This window comes from Mobula birostris, chromosome 9 (assembly GCF_030028105.1).
Source record: "Mobula birostris isolate sMobBir1 chromosome 9, sMobBir1.hap1, whole genome shotgun sequence".
Lineage (NCBI taxonomy): Eukaryota > Metazoa > Chordata > Chondrichthyes > Myliobatiformes > Myliobatidae > Mobula > Mobula birostris.
In genome coordinates this window covers 3,275,993-3,294,773 of record NC_092378.1, presented here as the reverse complement: position 1 = coordinate 3,294,773, position 18,781 = coordinate 3,275,993, and the positions used below count along the sequence as shown (strand labels likewise).

The window sequence follows — 18,781 nt, the reverse complement described above, 5'->3', positions numbered from 1 at the left end:
GCCATCAGGTTGGAGGCTACCCAGACGGAATATAAGGTGTTGACCCAGATGGAATATAAGCCCTCCCTCCCCACTGATCTCCCTCCTGGCACTTATCCTTGTAAGCGGAACAAGTGCTACACATGCCCTTACACTTCCTCCCTCACCACCATTCAGGGCCCCAGACAGTCCTTCCAGGTGAGGCAACACTTCACCTGTGAGTCGGCTGGGGTGATATACTGCGTCCGGTGCTCCCGCTGTGGCCTTCTATTTATTGGCGAGACCCAACGCAGACTGGGAGATTGTTTCGCTGAACACCTACACTCTGTCCGCCAGAGAAAGCAGGATCTCCCAGTGGCCACACATTTTAATTCCACATCCCATTCCCATTCTGATATGTCTATCCACGACCTCCTCTACTGTAAAGATGAAGCCACACTCAGGTTGGAGGAACAACATCTTATATTCCGTCTGGGTAGCCTCCAACCTGATGGCATGAACATTGACTTCTCAAACTTCCGCCAATGCCCCACCTCCCCCTCGTACCCCATCCGTTATTTATTTATATACACACATTCTTTCTCTCTCTCTCTCCTTTTTCTCCCTCTGTCCGTCTCACTATACCCCTTGCCCATCCTCCGGGTTTTTCCCCCCTTCCCCTTTTCTTTATCCCTGGGCCTCCTGCTCCATGATCCTCTCATATCCCTTTTGCCAATCACCTGTCCAGCTCTTGGCTCCATCCCTCCCCCTCCTGTCTTCTCCTATCATTTGCGATCTCCCCCTCCCCTTCCCACTTTCAAATCCCTTACTAACTCTTCCTTCAGTTAGTCCAGACGAAGGGTCTCGGCCTGAAACGTCAACTGTACCTCTTCTTAGATGTAGGTTTATTGATCACATGGGTGTAAACTGGGCAGCACGGGATGTATTTAAAGTGGAAGTTAATAGGTTTTTGATTTGCCGTGACATCAAAGGTTACAGGGAGAAGGCCGGGGAGTGGGGCTGGGGGGGATAAAAGGATCAGCCATAATTGAATGGTGGAGCAGACTCGATGGGCCAAATGCCCTGGTCCTGCTCCTTTGTCTTACGGTAAGAAGATGTTCCTGAATTGTTAAGTGTGTATCTTTCGGGTTCTGTAGCTTCTCCCTGATGGCAGCAATGAGAAGAGGGCATATCCTGGGTGATGGGGATCCTTAATGGTGGATGCCAGCTTTTGGAGGTATTGCTGTGGATGCTAGTGCCCATATTGGAGCTGGCTGAATTTGCAACTTTCTGAGATGGGGAGACATGTCCTGTTTAATATGGTGACTCTCCAGCCCCAAATTTAAGGCTTTCCAGCCAGGAGAAACCTCCCTGCCCACAATCTGCCACGCCCTGTCAGTATACTGAATATCATACATCGCAGTAAGCTGCCTTCTCAAGCCCTGTCGGTGCACTGTGGTCTGCTGAGCCCAGACATGGTGAATGTGTGATGGACCCAAGAGATGATAATTCTGCTGTCAATGCTACTCTGACATCTTTTGTTTTAACTTTTAGGAGGAGACATCGCTGAAGGAAGGATGGCTCTACAGAAAGGTCTTCGGGTAAAGTTGCTTTCTTTGCTCTCTTATTTGTCAGATGACATGTACAATACTTTAAGAGTGGAACTGTCAGCTTTTAAGTTGGGGTATTTTATTTAGAGGTACTGGCCCTTCTGGCCCAACGATCCCGTGCTGCCCAATTACACCCATGTGATCAATAAACCTACTAACCCATACATCTTTGGAATGTGGGAGGAAACCGGAGCACCCGGGGGAAACCTACGCAGTCACATGGAAAACTTACAAGTTCCTTGCAGGCAGCAGCAGCAGAAATTGAACCCTGACTGGTGATCGTTGGTGCTGTAATGTGATTGTGCTAATGGCTACAAAGTGCTGGAGGAGCACAGTGGATCTATTGGGGTCAAAGTACAGTCAATATTTTCGATCAAGACCTTTCACCCGTCCCTCGATCTGCAAATGGATGTTTGACTTCCTGATCAGGATCAGAAATTACATCTCACTGACGGTCAACACCCACTCACTTCAAGGACGTGTGCTTGGTCCCTGCTCTACTCCCTACATCCATGGCTATGTGGCAAGGCATAGATGAAATGGCATCTATAATTTCGCTGAAAACACCACTGTTGGTAGAATCTCAGATAGTGATGAGGGGGCAGACAGGATGATGAGAAAGAGTGGCTGGTTGAGTTGTGTCACAGCAACCGTGTACCCATGTCAGTAAAGCCAAGGAACTGATTGTGGACTTCAGGAAGGGGACCTCAGGGGAACGCACACCAGTCCTCATTGAGGGATCACAATGGAAAGGGTGAGCTGTTTCAAGTTTCTGGATGTCAACATATCTGAGGATCTGTCCTAGAACCCACAAATTAAAGCAACTACAAAGGTGGTACACTTAGGAGCTTGAAGACATTTGGTATGTCACCAAGATCTCTTGCAATTTTCTACAGGTGTACAGTGGAGGCCATTCTGACTGGTTGCATCTGGTAGGGAGGAGGGCACAGCAGAAAAAGCTGGAGAAGGGTGTAAACTCGGCCAGTTCCCTCATGGGTGTTGACCTCCCCAGCATCCAGAACATCCTCAAGGAGGAGGCAACCACCATCAACGATGCTTATCATCCAGGGCACGACCTTTTCTACTTACAAACATCGAGAGGAGGTACAGGAGCCTGAAGATCCACAGCCAGTGTTTTAAGAAAGACTTTTTCCCCTCCACCATTAGATTTCTGAATGGTCAGTGAACCCATGAACACTACCTTGTAAACACGAGATTCCGCAGATGCTGGAAACCTTGAGCAACACAGACAAAATGCTGGAGGTACTCAGCAAGTCAGGCAGCGTCTATGGGGAGGAATAAACAGTTGATATTTCCTTGTTATTCCTGCTTTGTATTATTTATCTATCTTTTTGTATAGTAATTTCAATGTCTTGTACTGTTGCGACAAATTTCATAACATGTAATTGATAACAAATCTGGACCCTTCTTCCAGGCCATCTGCAGGGTCTCAAACTGAAAGGTTGACTGTCCATTTCCTTCTACTGATGCTGACAAACTTCATAGTGCCTTGTGTTGTTTGAACACTATCGAACTGAAACAGGCCCCTTGACCCATCGAGTCCATGCCAAACTTAATCTGCCTAACCCCACCCCCCCAGCCCACACTGGGACCACAACTCTACGTACCCATCCCATCCAAGTACTTTTCCAAATTTCTCATAAATGCTGAACTTGAACCCGAATCCACCAGTTGCACTGGCAGCTTGTTCTACTCACCACCATGGCAGTAAAGAGATTCCCTCTCATGTTCCCCTTAAATATTTCACCTTTCACCATTAATTCCTGTACTGATGTGGCTTTCAGGGACAATATCCAGAGTTCCTGGTTGAAGGGAAGACCAGGACCAGGGCTGGCACACACTAGTGTAAAAAATAGTAACAGTAGGAGGCCATTTGGCCCCTTCTGCCTGCTGGGCCTGATGAGCTTAACACGTTCTATGCACGTTTTGAGCAGAAGGGAATAGGCACGTCATCACCCACCGCAACCTGAACCCATAGAGAAATTGGGCCCAGGTGGCATTCTTTGATCCTGTGCAGATTAGCTGGCAAGGGTATTTGCAGACATCTTAAGCCTCTCTTTGCTTGGTTCCCTCCTGCTTTAAGAAGACCACAATCATCCGGGCGCAAGGTAATGTGCTCCAATAGCTATCACCCAGTAGGGCTGGCATCCCCTTCATGGAGAGCTTCGAGAGGCTAGTGATGGCACTCATCAACCTCTGCCTCCCAGGTATTAACCTACTGCTAAACAGGTCTGCAGCAGACGCTGGCTGCCTGGTTATATACTCATTTCTGGAGTGTCTAGACAGTGAAGATGCCTACAGCACATTAGACTAAAGTTTATTGGTTACAGTTCCACCTTCAATACTATAATTCCAAGCAAACTCATCACCAAATGCTAGACCCTGAGAGTCAATGCTCCCTTTGCACTGGATCTTTGACTTTCTCACCAACAGACCATACTCTTTAAGAACAGACAGCAAAACCTCTGCCGTGATATCCTCAACACTGGCACCCTGCCAGGCTGGGTCCTCAGCCCTCTACTCCACTCCGCACCCTGTACACTCATGACTGCATGACCAGATTCTGCTCGAACTCCATCTGCAAGTTTGCAAATGATGCCACCGTAGTGGGCCGTATCTCAAATGACAATTCATTGACGTAGAGGAAGGATATCGAGGTTAGAGAAATGGTATAGTCATAGTCATACTTTATTGATCCCAGGGGAAAATTGGTTTTTGTTACAGTTGCACCATAAATAATAAATAGTAATAAAACCATAAATAGTTAAATAGTAATATGTAAATTATGCCAGGAAGTAAGTCCAGGACCAGCCTATTGATTCAGGGTGTCTGACCCTCCAAGGGAGGAGTTGTAAAGTTTGATGGCCACAGGCAGGAATGACTTCCTGTGACGCTCTGTGCTGCATCTCGGTGGAATGAGTCTCTGGCTGAATGTACTCCTGTGCCCAACCAGTACATTTCAGTATCATCACAGTATCCTTCACACCCCCCCCCCCACCCCCGCAACGTCAACAAAGGAGCTGGTCTTTGACTTCAGGAGGTGGTGGTGGTACATATGCTTCTGCCTACATCGATGGTACTGAGGTTGACACCTTCAAATTTCTAGGAGTGAACATCACCCAATAGCCTGTCTTAGTCCAAATACTCAGGCACTGAGGTGAAGGAAGCACATGGATGCCTCTACCTCCTCAGGAACCTGTAGAAATTTGGCATGTCCCCTTCGGCCATTACCAAATTTTATTGATGCACCACAGAAAACGTCCTATCTGGACGTACCAGAGCTCAGTGTGGCAGCTGCTGTGCCGTGACTGTACGAAACTGCAGAGGATTGTGGGCACAATTCAGCGCATCCTATAAACCACAGACTCTGTCTGCACTTCCCAATACCTCAGTAAAGCAGCCAGCATAATGAAAGACCCTCACCCACTCCAGACGTTCTCTCTTATCCCCTCTCCCAATACACGTTAATGTTTCTGGTGTAAGACCCGTTAACAGAAAAGTTTCTCCCTCCACAGCAGTCACCCAACCCGCCAAGCGTTTTCTCCAGTTTCTGTTTGTATTTCAGATTTCCAGTGCCTGCCATGAACCATTTGCAAAGGGCAAATCAAATAATTGTGAATCTCTGTGAACCTCTGTCCTTCTTTTTGCCTCACCCCACCCCGACACTTCTCTCTCCACAGATGTGGTTTGGTGACGAGCCTCCATGTTCGAGGAGTCCCTTGACACCAAGACACGGGCCAGGGCTGGCGGACGTTTCGCAGTACGACCAGTGGCTGGCTGTTCGACACGAGGCTACACTGGAGCCGATGCAGGAAGACCTGTCCATCTGGCTGAGCAGCCTGCTTGGTGAGGTTCTCTCTTTGTCCTGTTACGTAACCGGCAACAATGAATATTAACCGAGACAGGTTATATAAAAACAACCAAACATTTATTAAACACGTATAAACGATAAGGAAAAGAAAAACAAAGGAAAACTTTAAGCGGAGGTTAACAGGTACGCAGCTGTTCACCAGCTCGCCACTCGGCTCTGGTTCTTAAAGTGTTAAATGCGAAAACAGTTCTTAAAGCGATACAGTCAGATATAGTTCTTAAAGCGATAACTTCGAAAGTCCAACAGTTTTACATGTTCAATTGGGAGAGACTTCTCTGGAGAAAGATTTCTTCACCAACGCACCTTTACTGCTGGTTCTGTCCACAGGATTCACGATGCGAAAATAAACACTTTAAGTCAACTGACCTTAAATTCCTTCAGAGAGAGAGAGCACCTTTGTGTATGAACTCATTGCCCTTTTACAAGATTTATCTCAATGCAGGTTCTCTCCAACGAAGACTCAATAAGGTCGATCCTTTATTAAACTGCCAAACGATACCGACTTCTCTCGATCCTTCACTTCGATGAATTCTTCACTCTCCCTTCAAAACTGTCGGAATTGAGTAAATTGGCACTTCCAGCCACAAATTTCCAGTTCAATAATACAACATCTTGTAAGAGAACGCACCTTTCGTTTCAAAAATGAAACTGCGTGACAAAAACAAACACGCAACAGAAACGGAGGCACAACACGTTCTACCCGAAAATCTACAAACTCAAAATCCCCCTTCGTCACCTGAGTCGACCCTTATATAGTCACGGGGGGGGGGCACATGTCCTCACGTGACCTCACATCGGCAGGAAAATCACATCAGGTGACCTCCAAAAGACCATTACATTATTCTCATACAAAAAAAATCTCCTTGAGCATGTAACAGTCCCCAGTGCCATGCAGACACAGGGTGAATGGTCTTAAATAAGGCTCATTTTTATCTGGTTGCCTGGTTACATACAGTATGTTGGATTCTGATGTAGAAACATAGAAAACCTACAGCACAATACAGGCCCTTCAGCCCACAAAGCTGTGCCGAACATGTCCTTACCTGAGAAATTACCTAGGGTTACCCATAGCCCTCTATTTTTCTAAGCTCCATGTACCTATCCAGGAGTCTCTTAAAAGACCCTATTGTATCTGCCTTCACAACCGTCACCGGCCACCCATTCCATGCACTCACCACTCTCTGCATAAAAAAACTTACCCCTGACTTCCCCTCTGTACCTACTTCCAAGCACCTTAAAACTGTGCCCTCTCATGCTAGCCGTTTCCACCCTGGGAAAAAGCCTCTGACTATCCACACGATCAATGCCTCTCATCATCTTATACACCTTGTGTTTAAATCCAAGTTCTTTTGGAAGTCAGAAAAGGAGCACAAAACTTGTTGCTTCATGATCAAAGTGTTAATAGAAAGTTGAAAGTGGACAATGATAGAAGTCGAGTAAGTGAAGAAAGGGGAGGCAAAAGAGGAAGGAGATGTTGCCTTGACGTGAGCTCTTTATAGATGAGAAACATTCCATTCAGATTTGCAAGTAAGATTAGGCCAATCAGAAAGCCCCTATTCACATAGTGAATATCAAGAAAAGTTTGCAAAGTTTTCCAGAATCATACAAATGTAACCACTAGAGGGCACAATGGCCAATTGCAGATACATACTGTGACTACTAGCAAACATACTAAACAGTTACACTTGTATAAGTAATTATATAAAATATTAGCAGACAACTAATTGTTAAGATGCAAAGAAAGTAAACAGTCTAATCTAAGAATTAAACAGTGTGATTCAACACGTAACATTCAGATCACTCTCACGGAATGCTAGAATCTCACAGCATAGAGGTGTGGTTCATTCAACACACCTTGTTCATGCCAAACTAAATGCCTTTCCTCACTAATCCTACTTGGCTGTATCAGGCCCATATCCATCTGAACCAGGAGTTCCATTCTCAAACTGGTGTCCACATACCTCTCGGTTAATAGTGGGGTCCATAGCATAAAAAAGGTTTGGAACTCCTGCTTTAAGCCTTTCCTATCCATGCACTTGTCCAAACACCTTTTAAACATTGCAATTATGTCTGTTTTCACCACCACCTATGACAGCTGGTGTTAGATATTCTCCACCCTCTGTGTGGGGGGTAAAATCTTGCCCCTTAGGTCTCCAAATTTCCTCTCTCTCATCTCAAACCCATGCCATCTATTTGCACTCTCCTTGTCTGGAACATAGAATGGTACAGGACAGAAACAAGCCCTACGGCCCACAATGTTGTACTGAACCAAATAAATTTCAGGAGCTTGAAGACTTGTACGGCCAGATTTGGGAACAGCTTCTTTCCAACTGTGATAAGACTGCTGAACAGATCCTGACCCGGATCTGGGCCGTTACCCTCCAAATATCCGGACCTGCCTCTTAGTTGTTTTGCACTACCTTACTTTCCATTTTTCTATTTTCTATTTATGATTTATAATTTAAATTTTTAATATTTACTAATTTTAACTATTTTTAATATTTTTAGTATTTAATATTTGTAATCCAGGGAGTGTGAAGCACAGAATCAAATATCGCTGTGATGATTGTACATTCTAGTACCAATTGTTTGGCGACAATAAAGTATAAAGTAAAGTAAATTAGTAATCAAATGGCCAACTAAACTAATCTCTTCTGCCTACACAATGTCCATATCCTTCCATTTTCCTCACATTCATGTGCCAAGCTAAACATCTCTTTGAAATTCTCTAATGTATTTGCCTCCACCACCATCCCAGGTAGCACTTTCCAGGCCCCCACCACTCTGCGTGAGGGGGAGAAAAACTTGTCCCTCACATCTCCTTTGCAATTGCCATCTTTCCCTTTAACCCAGGGGTTCCCACCTCAGGGTTCATGGGCCACTTGGTTAATGGTAGGGGTCCATGGTATAAAGAGGGTGGGGAACCCCTGCCTTAAATGGTTAATGGTAGGGATCCATGGTATAAAGAGCGTGGGGAACTCCTGCCTTAAATGGTTAATGGTAGGGGTCCATGGTATAAAGAGGGTGGGGAACCCCTGCCTTAAATGCATGCCCCGGTGGAAATATCTGTGACTATCTACTCTGTCTATGCCCCTTATAATTTTATAGACACCCCTCAGCCTCCTACATTCAAAGCAAGCATCCAATCTAATCTCTCCTTATAACTACAGTCCCCGGCTGTTGTTTCTTCATTTTGTATTTGCAGTTTGTTGTCTTTTTCACCTTGGTTGTAGGTTCATCTTGCGCGCAGTTTTTTGTTGATTCTTTTGTGTTTCTTGGTACCTATTGCGTATGCCCACAAGAAAATGAGTCGTAGGGTTGTATGTAGTGACATATGTACTTTGATGATTACTTTGAACATTTTTTAATTATTCAAATGCAGACCACTCAGATGAGTAAATGGTGTTGCAGTAAATCAACACTCTGAATCCATTCAACACACACAAAAAGCTGGAGGAACTCTGCCGGCCAGGCAGCATCTATGGAAAAGACTCCAGTTAACATTTCAGGTTGGAACCCTTCAGCAGGACTGGGGGATACAAGGATAAATAGATTAAAAGGTGGGGGGAGGGAAAGGAGCAATTTCCAATAGGATCCCACCACCAAGCACATCTTTCCCTCCCCCCCACCCCCCCCAACTTTCTGCTCTCCAAGGGATTAGAACTCCCTTGTCCATTCATCCCTGCCCGCTGATCTCCCTCCTGGCAATTATCTTTGCAAGTGGAACAAGTGCTATACCTGACCCTACACCATCTCCCTCACTACCATTCAGGACCCCAAGCTGTCATTCCCTGTGAGGTGACACTTCACCTGTGAGTCTGTTGGGGTCGTATACTGTGTCCCGTGCTCCCGGTGTGGCCTCCTGTATATCAGTGAGACCCAATGTAGATTTGGAGACCGCTTCGCCAAGAACCTACACTCTGTCTGTCCGCCAGGAAAATCAATATCTCCTAGTGGACACCCATTTTAATTGCTTTGGCTAGTAAGGTGAAAATAAATCCAAAGGGTTTATACAGCTATATTAATAGCAAAAGGATAGTGAGGGATAAAATTGGTCCCTTAGAGAATCAGAGTGGACAGCTATGTGCGGAGCCAAAAGAGATGGGGGAGATTCTCAACAATTTTTTTTTTCTTCGGTATTCACTAAGGAGAAGGATATTGAATTGTGTAAGGTAAGGGAAACAAATAGGGAAGTTATGGAAACCATAATGATTAAAGAAGAGGAAGTACTGGAGCTTTTAAGGAATATAAAAGTGGATAAGTCTCCGGGTCCTGACAGGATATTCCCTAGGACCTTGAGGGAAGTCAGTGTGGAAATAGCAGGGGCTCTGACAGAAATATTTCAAATGTTATTAGAAACTGGCATGGTGCCGGAGGATTGGCGTTTGCTCATTTTGTTCCATTGTTTAAAAAGGGTTCTAAGAGTAAACCTAACAATTATCGGCCTGTGAGTTTGATGTCAGTGGTGGGTAAGTTGATGGAAAGTATTCTTAGAGATGGTATGTATAATTATCTGGATAGACAGGGTCTGATCAGGAACAGTCAACATGGATTTGTGTGTGGAAGGTCATGTTTGACAAATCTTATTGAATTTTTTGAAGAGGTTACTAAGAAAGTTGACGAAGGTAAAGCAGTGGATGTTGTCTATTAGCGAGGGCTACTGAGGTGACTTTAAACTAGAATGGTTGGGGGGTGGGAATCAAATTAAAGAGGCTAGGCGTGAGGAGGTTGGTTCACAACAGGGGGATGGGAACCAGTGCAGAGAGACAGAGGGGTGTAAAGTGAGGGTAGAAGCAAAAAGTACTAAGGAGAAAAGTAAAAGTGGCAGGCTGACAAATCCAGGGCAAGCATTAAAAAGGGCCACTTTTCAACATAATTGTATAAGGGCTAAGAGAGTTGTAAAAGAGTGCCTGAAGGCTTTGTGTGTCAATGCAAGGAGCATTCGTAATAAGGTGGATGAATTGAAAGTGCAGATTGTTATTAATGATTATGATATAGTTGGGATCACAGAGACATGGCTCCAGGGTGACCAAGGATGGGAGCTCAACGTTCAGGGATATTCAATATTCAGGAGGGATAGACATGAAGGAAGGGGAGGTGGGGTGGCGTTGCTGGTTAAAGAAGAGATTAACGCAATAGAAGGGAAGGACATAGGCCAGGAAGATGTGGAATCGATATGGGTAGAGCTGCGTAACACTAAGGGGCAGAAGACGCTGGTGGGAGTTGTGTACAGGCCACCTAACAGTAGTAGTGAGGTCGGAGATGGTATTAAACAGGAAATTAGAAATGTGTGCAATAAAGGAACAGCAGTTATAATGGGTGACTTCAATCTACATGTAGATTGGGTGAACCAAATTGGTAAAGGTGCTGAGGAAGAGGATTTCTTGGAATGTATGCGGGATGGTTTTTTGAACCAACATGTCGAGGAACCAACTAGAGAGCAGGCTATTCTGGACTGAGTTTTGAGCAATGAGGAAGGGTTAATTAACAATCTTGTTGTGAGAGGCCCCTTGGGTAAGAGTGACCATAATATGGCGGAATTCTTCATTAAGATGGAGAGTGACATAGTTAATTCAGAAACAAAGGTTCTGAACTTAAAGAGGGGTAACTTTGAAGGAATGAGACGTGAATTAGCTAAGATAGACTGGCAAATGACACTTAAAGGATTGATGGTGGATATGCAATGGCAAGCATTTAAAGGTTGCATGGATGAACTACAACAATTGTTCATCCCAGTTTGGCAAAAGAATAAATCAAGGAAGGTAGTGCACCCGTGGCTGACAAGAGAAATTAGGGTTAGTATCAATTCCAAAGAAGAAGCATACAAATTAGCCAGAGAAAGTGGCTCACCTGAGGACTGGGAGAAATTCAGAGTTCAGCAGAGGAGGACAAAGGGCTTAATTAGGAAAGGGGAAAAAAGATTATGAGAGAAAACTGGCAGGGAACATAAAAACTGACTGTAAAAGCTTTTATAGATATGTAAAAAGGAAAAGACTGGCAAAGACAAATGTAGGTCCCCTACAGACAGAAACAGATGAATTGATTATGGGGAGCAAGGACATGGCAGACCAATTGAATAATTACTTTGGTTCTGTCTTCACTAAGGAGGACATAAATAATCTTCCAGAAATATTAGGGGACAGAGAGTCCAGTGAGATGGAGCAACTGAGCAAAATACATGTTAGTAGGGAAGTGGTGTTAGGTAAATTGAAGGGATTGAAGGCAGATAAATCCCCAGGGCCAGATGGTCTGCATCCTAGAGTGCTTAAGGAAGTAGCCCAAGAAATAGTGGATGCATTAGTGATAATTTTTCAAAACTCGTTAGATTCTGGACTAGTTCCTGAGGATTGGAGGGTGGCTAATGTAACCCCACTTTTTAAAAAAGGAGGGAGAGAGAAACCGGGGAATTATAGACCGGTTAGCCTAACGTCGGTGGTGGGGAAACTGCTGGAGTCAGTTATCAAAGATGTGATAACAGCACATTTGGAAAGCGGTGAAATGATCGGACAAAGTCAGCATGGATTTGTGAAAGGAAAATCATGTCTGACGAATCTCATAGAATTTTTTGAGGACGTAACTAGTAGAGTGGATAGGGGAGAACCAGTGGATGTGGTATATTTGGATCTTCAAAAGGCTTTTGACAAGGTCCCACACAGGAGATTAGTGTGCAAACTTAAAGCACACTGTATTGGGGGTAAGGTATTGGTGTGGGTGGAGAGTTGGTTAGCAGACAGGAAGCAAAGAGTGGGAATAAATGGGACCTTTTCAGAATGGCAGGCGGTGACTAGTGGGGTACCGCAAGGCTCAGTGCTGGGACCCTAGTTGTTTACAATATATATTAATGACTTGGATGAGGGAATTAAATGCAGCATCTCCAAGTTTGCGGATGACACGAAGCTGGGTGGCAGTGTTAGCTGTGAGGAGGATGCTAAGAGGATGCAGAGTGACTTGGATAGGTTGGGTGAGTGGGCAAATTCATGGCAGATGCAATTTAATGTGGATAAATGTGAAGTTATCCACTTTGGTGGCAAAAATAGGAAAACAGATTATTATCTGAATGGTGGCCGATTAGGAAAAGGGGAGGTGCAACGAGACCTGGATGTCATTATACACCAGTCATTGAAAGTGGGCATGCAGGTACAGCAGGCGGTGAAAAAGGCGATTGGTATGCTGGCATTTATAGCGAGAGGATTTGAGTACAGGAGCAGGGAGGTACTACTGCAGTTGTACAAGGCCTTGGTGAGACCACACCTGGAGTATTGTGTGCAGTTTTGGTCCCCTAATCTGAGGAAAGACATCCTTGCCATAGAAGGAGTACAAAGAAGGTTCACCAGATTGATTCCTGGGATGGCAGGACTTTCATATGAAGAAAGACTGGATGAACTGGGCTTGTACTCGTTGGAATTTAGCAGATTGAGGGGGGATCTGATTGAAACGTATAAAATCCTAAAGGGATTGGACAGGCTAGATGCAGGAAGATTGTTCCCGATGTTGGTGAAGTCCAGAACAAGGGGTCACAGTTTGAGGATAAAGGGGAAGCCTTTTAGGACCGAGATTAGGAAAAACTTCTTCACACAGAGAGTGGTGAATCAGTGGAATTCTCTGCCACAGGAAATAGTTGAGGCCAGTTCATTGGCTATATTTAAGAGGGAGTTAGATATGGCCCTTGTGGCTATGGGGATCAGGGGGTATGGAGGGAAGGCTGGGGCGGCGTTCTGAGTTGGATGATCAGCCATGATCATAATAAATGGCGGTGCAGGCTCGAAGGGCCAAATGGCCTACTCCTGCACCTATTTTCTATGTTTCTATGTTTCTATATGGATTTCAGTAAGGCCTTTGACAAGGTTCCACACGGAAGGTTAGTTAGGAAGGTTCAATCGTTAGGTATTAACAGCAGTGGCTGGATGGGAGATGCCAGAGAGTGGTGGTGGATAACTGTTTGTCAGATTGGAGACCAGTGACTAGTGGTGTGCCTCAGGGATCTGTACTGGGTCCAATGTTGTTTGTCATACACATTAATGAACTGGATGATGGGATGGTAAATTGGATGAGTAAGTATGCAGATGATACTAAGATAAGTGGAGTTGCGGATAATAAAGTAGGTTTTCAAAGCTTGCAGAGAGATTTAGGCCAGTTAGAAGAGTGGGCTGAAAGGTGGCAGATGGAGTTTAATGCTGATAGATGTGAGGTGCTACATTTTGGTAGGACTAATCAAAATAGGACATACATGGTAAATGGTAGGGCATTGAAGAATGCAGTAGAACAGAGGGATCTAGGAATAATGGTGCATAGTTCCCTGAAGGTAGAATCTCATGTGGATTGGGTGGTGAAGAAAGCTTTTGGTATGCTGGCCTTTATAAATCAGAGCATTGAGTATAAGAGTTGGGATGTAATGTTGAAATTGTACAAGGTATTGGTGAGGCCAAATTTAGAGTACTGTGTACAGTTTTGGTCACTGAATTATAGGAAAGATGTCAACAAAATAGAGTACAGAGAAGGTTTACTAGAATGTTACCTGTGTTTCATCACCTAAGTTACAGAGAAAGGTTGAACAAGTTGGGTCTTTATTCTTTGGAACGTAGAAGGTTGAGGGGAACTTGATAGAGGTATTTAAAATTATGAGGGGGATAGATAGAGTTGATGTGGATAGGCTTTTTCCATTGAGAATGGGGGAGATTCAAACAAGAGGACATGAGTTGAGAGTTAAAGGGCAAAAGTTTAGGGGTAACATGAGGGGGAACTTCTTTACTCAGAGAGTGGTAGCTGTGCGGAACGAGCTTCCAGCAGAAGTGGTTGAGGCAGGTTCGATGTTGTCATTTAAAGTTAAATTGGACAGCTATGTGGACAGGAAAGGAATGGAGGGTTATGGGCTGAGTGCAGGTCGGTGGGACAAGGTGAGAGTAAGAGTTTGGCACGGACTAGAAGGGCTGAGATGGCCTGTTTCCGTGCTGTAATTGTTATATGGTTATATTAATTTCACTTGCCATTCCCATTCTGTTATGTCCATCCATGGCCTGCTCTACTGTCCCAATGAGGCCACACTTAGGTTGGAGGAACAACACCTTGGGTAGCCTCCAACCTAATGGCATGAACATCGATTTCTCAAACTTCCAGTAATGCCCCCCGCCACCATTTCCATCTCTCACCTTATCTCCTTGCCTGCCCATCACCTCCCTCTGTTTCTCCTCTTACCCCCACTTCTTTCTTCCATGGCTTTCTGACCTCTCCTGTTCTCCAGCCCTGTATCTGTCACCAATAGGCTTCCTAGCTCTTTACTTCACCCCTCCCCCTCTCAGTTTCACCTCTCACCTCGTGTTTCTCACTCCCCTCCCCCACCTTTTAAATTTACTCCTCCACTTTTTTATTCTCCAGTCCTGCTGAAAGGTCTCGGCCCAAAGCATTGACTGTACTCTTTTCCATAGATGCTGCCTGGCCTGCTGAGTTCCTCCAGCATTTTGTGTGTTGCTCGGATTGCCAGCATCTGCAGATTTTCCCTTGTTTGGCCCTGAACCCATTCGTGTTTCAGGAAAGAAGTTGAGAGCAGAGAATTTCATGGAGGAACTCGACAATGGCGTAGTGCTCTGCAAGCTGGTCACGTTTCTCCAAAAGAAAGTGAAAGAATGCGGGAATCTGGAGAACAAGGAGGTGAGTGCACTTTCAACCCTGAAGTTCACAAGTGCGATTCTCACGGTTCACTCTCTGTACCCTCTTGTGTTCCCGTGCAAGAATGTTTAATGTCATAGAAACATAGAAAACCTACAGCACAATACAGGCTCTTCAGCCCACAATGCTGTGCCAAACATGTACTTGCTTTAGAAATTACTTAGGGTTACCCAAAGCCCCCTATTTTTCTATGTACCTGTCCAGGAGTCTCTTAAAAGACCCTATTGTATCCGCCTCCACCAGTGTCGCCGGCAGCCCATTCCATGAACTCACTGCTCTCTGCGTTTTTAAAAAAAACTTACCCCTGACATCTCCTCTGTATCTGCTTCCAAGCACCTTAAAACTGTGTCCTCTTGTTGGCCATTTCAGCCCTGGGAAAAAGCCTCTGACTATCCACATGATCAATGCCTCTCATCATCTTGTACACCTCTATCAGGTCACCTCTCATCCTCCATCACTCCAAGGAGAAAAGGCCGAGTTCACTCAACCTATTCTCATAAGACATGCTCCCCAATCCAGGCAACATCCTTGTAAATCTCCTCTGCACCCTTTCTATGGCTTCCACATCCTTCCTGTAGTGAGGCGAACAGAACTGAGCACAGTACTCCAAGTGGGGTGCTATGTAGCTGTCATTTCCAGTGTCCCGCCCTGTCCCGCAGACTGCCCTACACTGCCCCCTCCAGTACACTTCCCTATACTACCCCTTTCCAGTACGCATGTGAAAAGGAGAACCAAATAATTGTTACTCTGGATCTGATGCTGCACTAAAAACCACAATAAGATAAAGACACAATAATAAAACAAAACTCCACAATGTATAAAGCTAACTTATATATTTTTATTTATGGATTGTATGTCCATAAAATAATGCTAGGCACAGGAGTGTCTACGTAAGGTGACTGACAGGAAATGATGAAGTAGTGATGGTCGGGAGTGTGGAGGGGTGGGTTAGTGGGTGGAGGGGTTGATTAGCCTTACTGCTCGGAGAAAGTTGAATCTCTTATGTTTATTATCTATTACACAATTCTCTGTGAACTTGAAGCTGTGCTGGAAAATCCCAGGAGATTATAAATTTCTGAGATACTCAAACCACCCCATCTTGCACCAACAATCATTTCACTGTCAAGGTCCCTGAGATCATATTTCTTCCTCATTCTGATGAGGGGTCTGAATAACAACTAAACCCCCTGACCACGTCTGCATGCTTTTCTGTATTGAGCTGCTGCCACATGGTTGGCTGATTAAATATTTGCATTAATAAGGAGATGAACGGCCACCGAGTGTTTACCGAGGTGCAGAGGGAAAAACTTAAAAACTTTGTTTTGTATTTCTTCTGCACAGATCAATTCATTCTGACAGTGATTGTGGTGGTACAGAATGCAGAGAAGGTGCAGTCAGAGTAGAGTACGATTTTCTCTGTGTACGAGTACTCTGCAAAGGGCAGTGTGGCACAGCGTACCATCACTCGAGTAGAGTATGATGTTCCCCTGAGGGGTTATCTATTGGTGGGTTCTTGGGTGGCTGTAGAGGCTGATCCCGGATCCAGGTATTCTGGTGCAGTGTGGACGTTAGTAAGTGTTGGCTCTGGTTAGTGGTTGTGTCTTTCAGTTGCTCAGTCTCTGCCTTTGCAGCAGACACTATGAAGGTTGTTCTCGTAAGCGCTGCTCCCTCTTGAACAGATTTCCTCCAGGTGCATCCCAGTTTTGAATGTAATGTTGAATTCCTTCAGGCTGACTTTGATGTTATCTTGGCAGTGTTTTCTTTGCCCAGCAGAGGCTCGCTGTCCTTCGTTCATCTGGGAGTAAAGGATCTGATTGTGGAGATGTGAGTTTGACATCCAATGACATGACTCATGGCCTATCTATCAGAAACACAAAATACTCTGCAGATGCTGGGATCAAAGCAACACTCACAACACGCTGGAGGAACTCAGCAGGTCGGGCAGCATCCATGGAAACAATCGGTCGACGTTTCGGGCCAGAACCCTTCGTCAGGATTGTAGGGGAGATCCTGTCTGTTTTGGCGGACGGAGTGGAGGTGCTCGACGAAGCGGTCCCCCAATCTGCGTCGGGTTTCACCGATGTAGAGGAGGCTGCACCGGTCTATCAGAGTTGGTGTTGCTGTATCGTGGTTGTGGTATTCGCGTTGACCTCCTCCAGTACGCTGGTGTGACAGCGTCTGTCCTTCCAGCTAATCCTCGAAGCTGCAGGTAGACCGAGGGGAGCAGGAACATGACCAGGTGGATTGTGAGGTCAAGAGTCTATCTTATCATACTAGAGACCGGTTCAGGAGTCTAACAGTGGATGGAAGCTATCCTCGAGCCTGGTGGGATGTGTTTCCGGGCTTTTCTATCTTCTGTTTGATGAGGTGGGGTGAAGAGAGAACGTCCAGGATGGGAGGGTCTTTGATTATGCTGGCTGCTTTACCAAGGCAGCAGGATGTTGCTCTGCAGAACTGCATTCCATCTTTCCTGATATTCCAATCAACTCATGGTTAAAACTTGGCTGGCTGCAGTTCAGATCTCTGATTAAAGGGAAATGATTTGCATAATTCAAATTTCAAGCCACCCACAGATCGACACAGCGGAACACAATAACTCCTTCTGTTTCTATAATGAAGTATGGCTTGTATAAAAGAGCAGTATCCTGGCATGGGTGTATCAATGTTGAAAACATGTTTATCACCACCAAAACTAGAATTTTTAGTATTCAAAATCACAACGGTATCCTGATTCATGTAATGAGGTCTAGCCCTGAAACAGACTGGTTTGAGACTGTCGAATCCCAAACCTCCAGGTTCAGGAACAATTATTACCCTTCAATCAGGCTCCTGAATCAGCATGGATAACTCCACTCACTACAACACTGAACTGCTTCCACAACCTACTGCAAACAAGAGAAAATCTGCAGACACTGGAAATCCAAAGCAACACACACAAAATGCTGGAGGAACTCAGCGGGTCAGGCAGCATCTATGGAAAAGAGTACAGTCGACATTTTAGGCAGAGACCATTCATCAGGACTTGCAGTCGATGTTTTGGGCCGAGACCCTTCATCAGGATTGATGAAGGATCTTGGCCCAAAATGTCGACTGTAAACTTTTGCATAGATGTTGCTTGGCCTACTGAGTTCCTCCAGCATTTTGTGTGTGCTGCCACAACCTACTATTTACAACTTTCATTCTCAGTGTTATTTTTAATTTGCATAATTTATCATCTAACCAGTATGCAAAAGATGACAGTCTTTGTTTATGTACAGTTTTCATAAATTCTTTTGTAATTTACTTTCATGTAAATGCTTGCAAGAAAAAGAACTCAAGGTTGGTATTTGGTGATTGTATACTGTACATGTGATGATGTGATTAGCCTGTCACCCTTGCCTAGAATATAAAAGCAAGGATGCAAGGCTGAGGCCTTATAAGGCATTGGTCAGGTCGCGTTTGGAGTGATTGTGAACAGTTCTAGGGCCTCTTGTCTAAGAAAAGGTGTGCTGTCATTAGGGTCCAGACAATGATCCTGGGAATGAATGGGTTAACATATTAAGGACATTTGATGGCTCTGGGCCTGCATTCATTGGAGTTTAGAAGGACAAAGGGGGACCTGTTGAACATTGAAAGGCCTCAATGGAGTAGATATGAAGAGGATGTTTCCAATAGTGGA

At 44.9% G+C, this 18,781-nt stretch overlaps 1 protein-coding gene across 4 annotated transcripts in view; it reads left to right on the top strand.

Annotated features, from left to right (window-relative positions):
- gas2l3 (growth arrest-specific 2 like 3) overlaps positions 1–18,781 on the top strand; it is a 55,724-nt gene that overhangs the window by 17,221 nt on the left and 19,722 nt on the right. For 3 of the 4 annotated variants that reach the window (XM_072267368.1, XM_072267370.1, XM_072267369.1), the window contains 3 exons: positions 1,513–1,559; positions 5,270–5,435; positions 14,987–15,105. In XM_072267368.1, coding sequence (XP_072123469.1) covers positions 1,536–1,559; positions 5,270–5,435; positions 14,987–15,105 — 309 coding nt within the window. In that variant the 5' untranslated portion in view covers positions 1,513–1,535. Of the gene's footprint in view, positions 1–1,512; positions 1,560–5,269; positions 5,436–14,986; positions 15,106–16,897; positions 16,948–18,781 lie in introns of those variants that run through there. The other variant, XM_072267371.1, reaches the window with a different exon arrangement.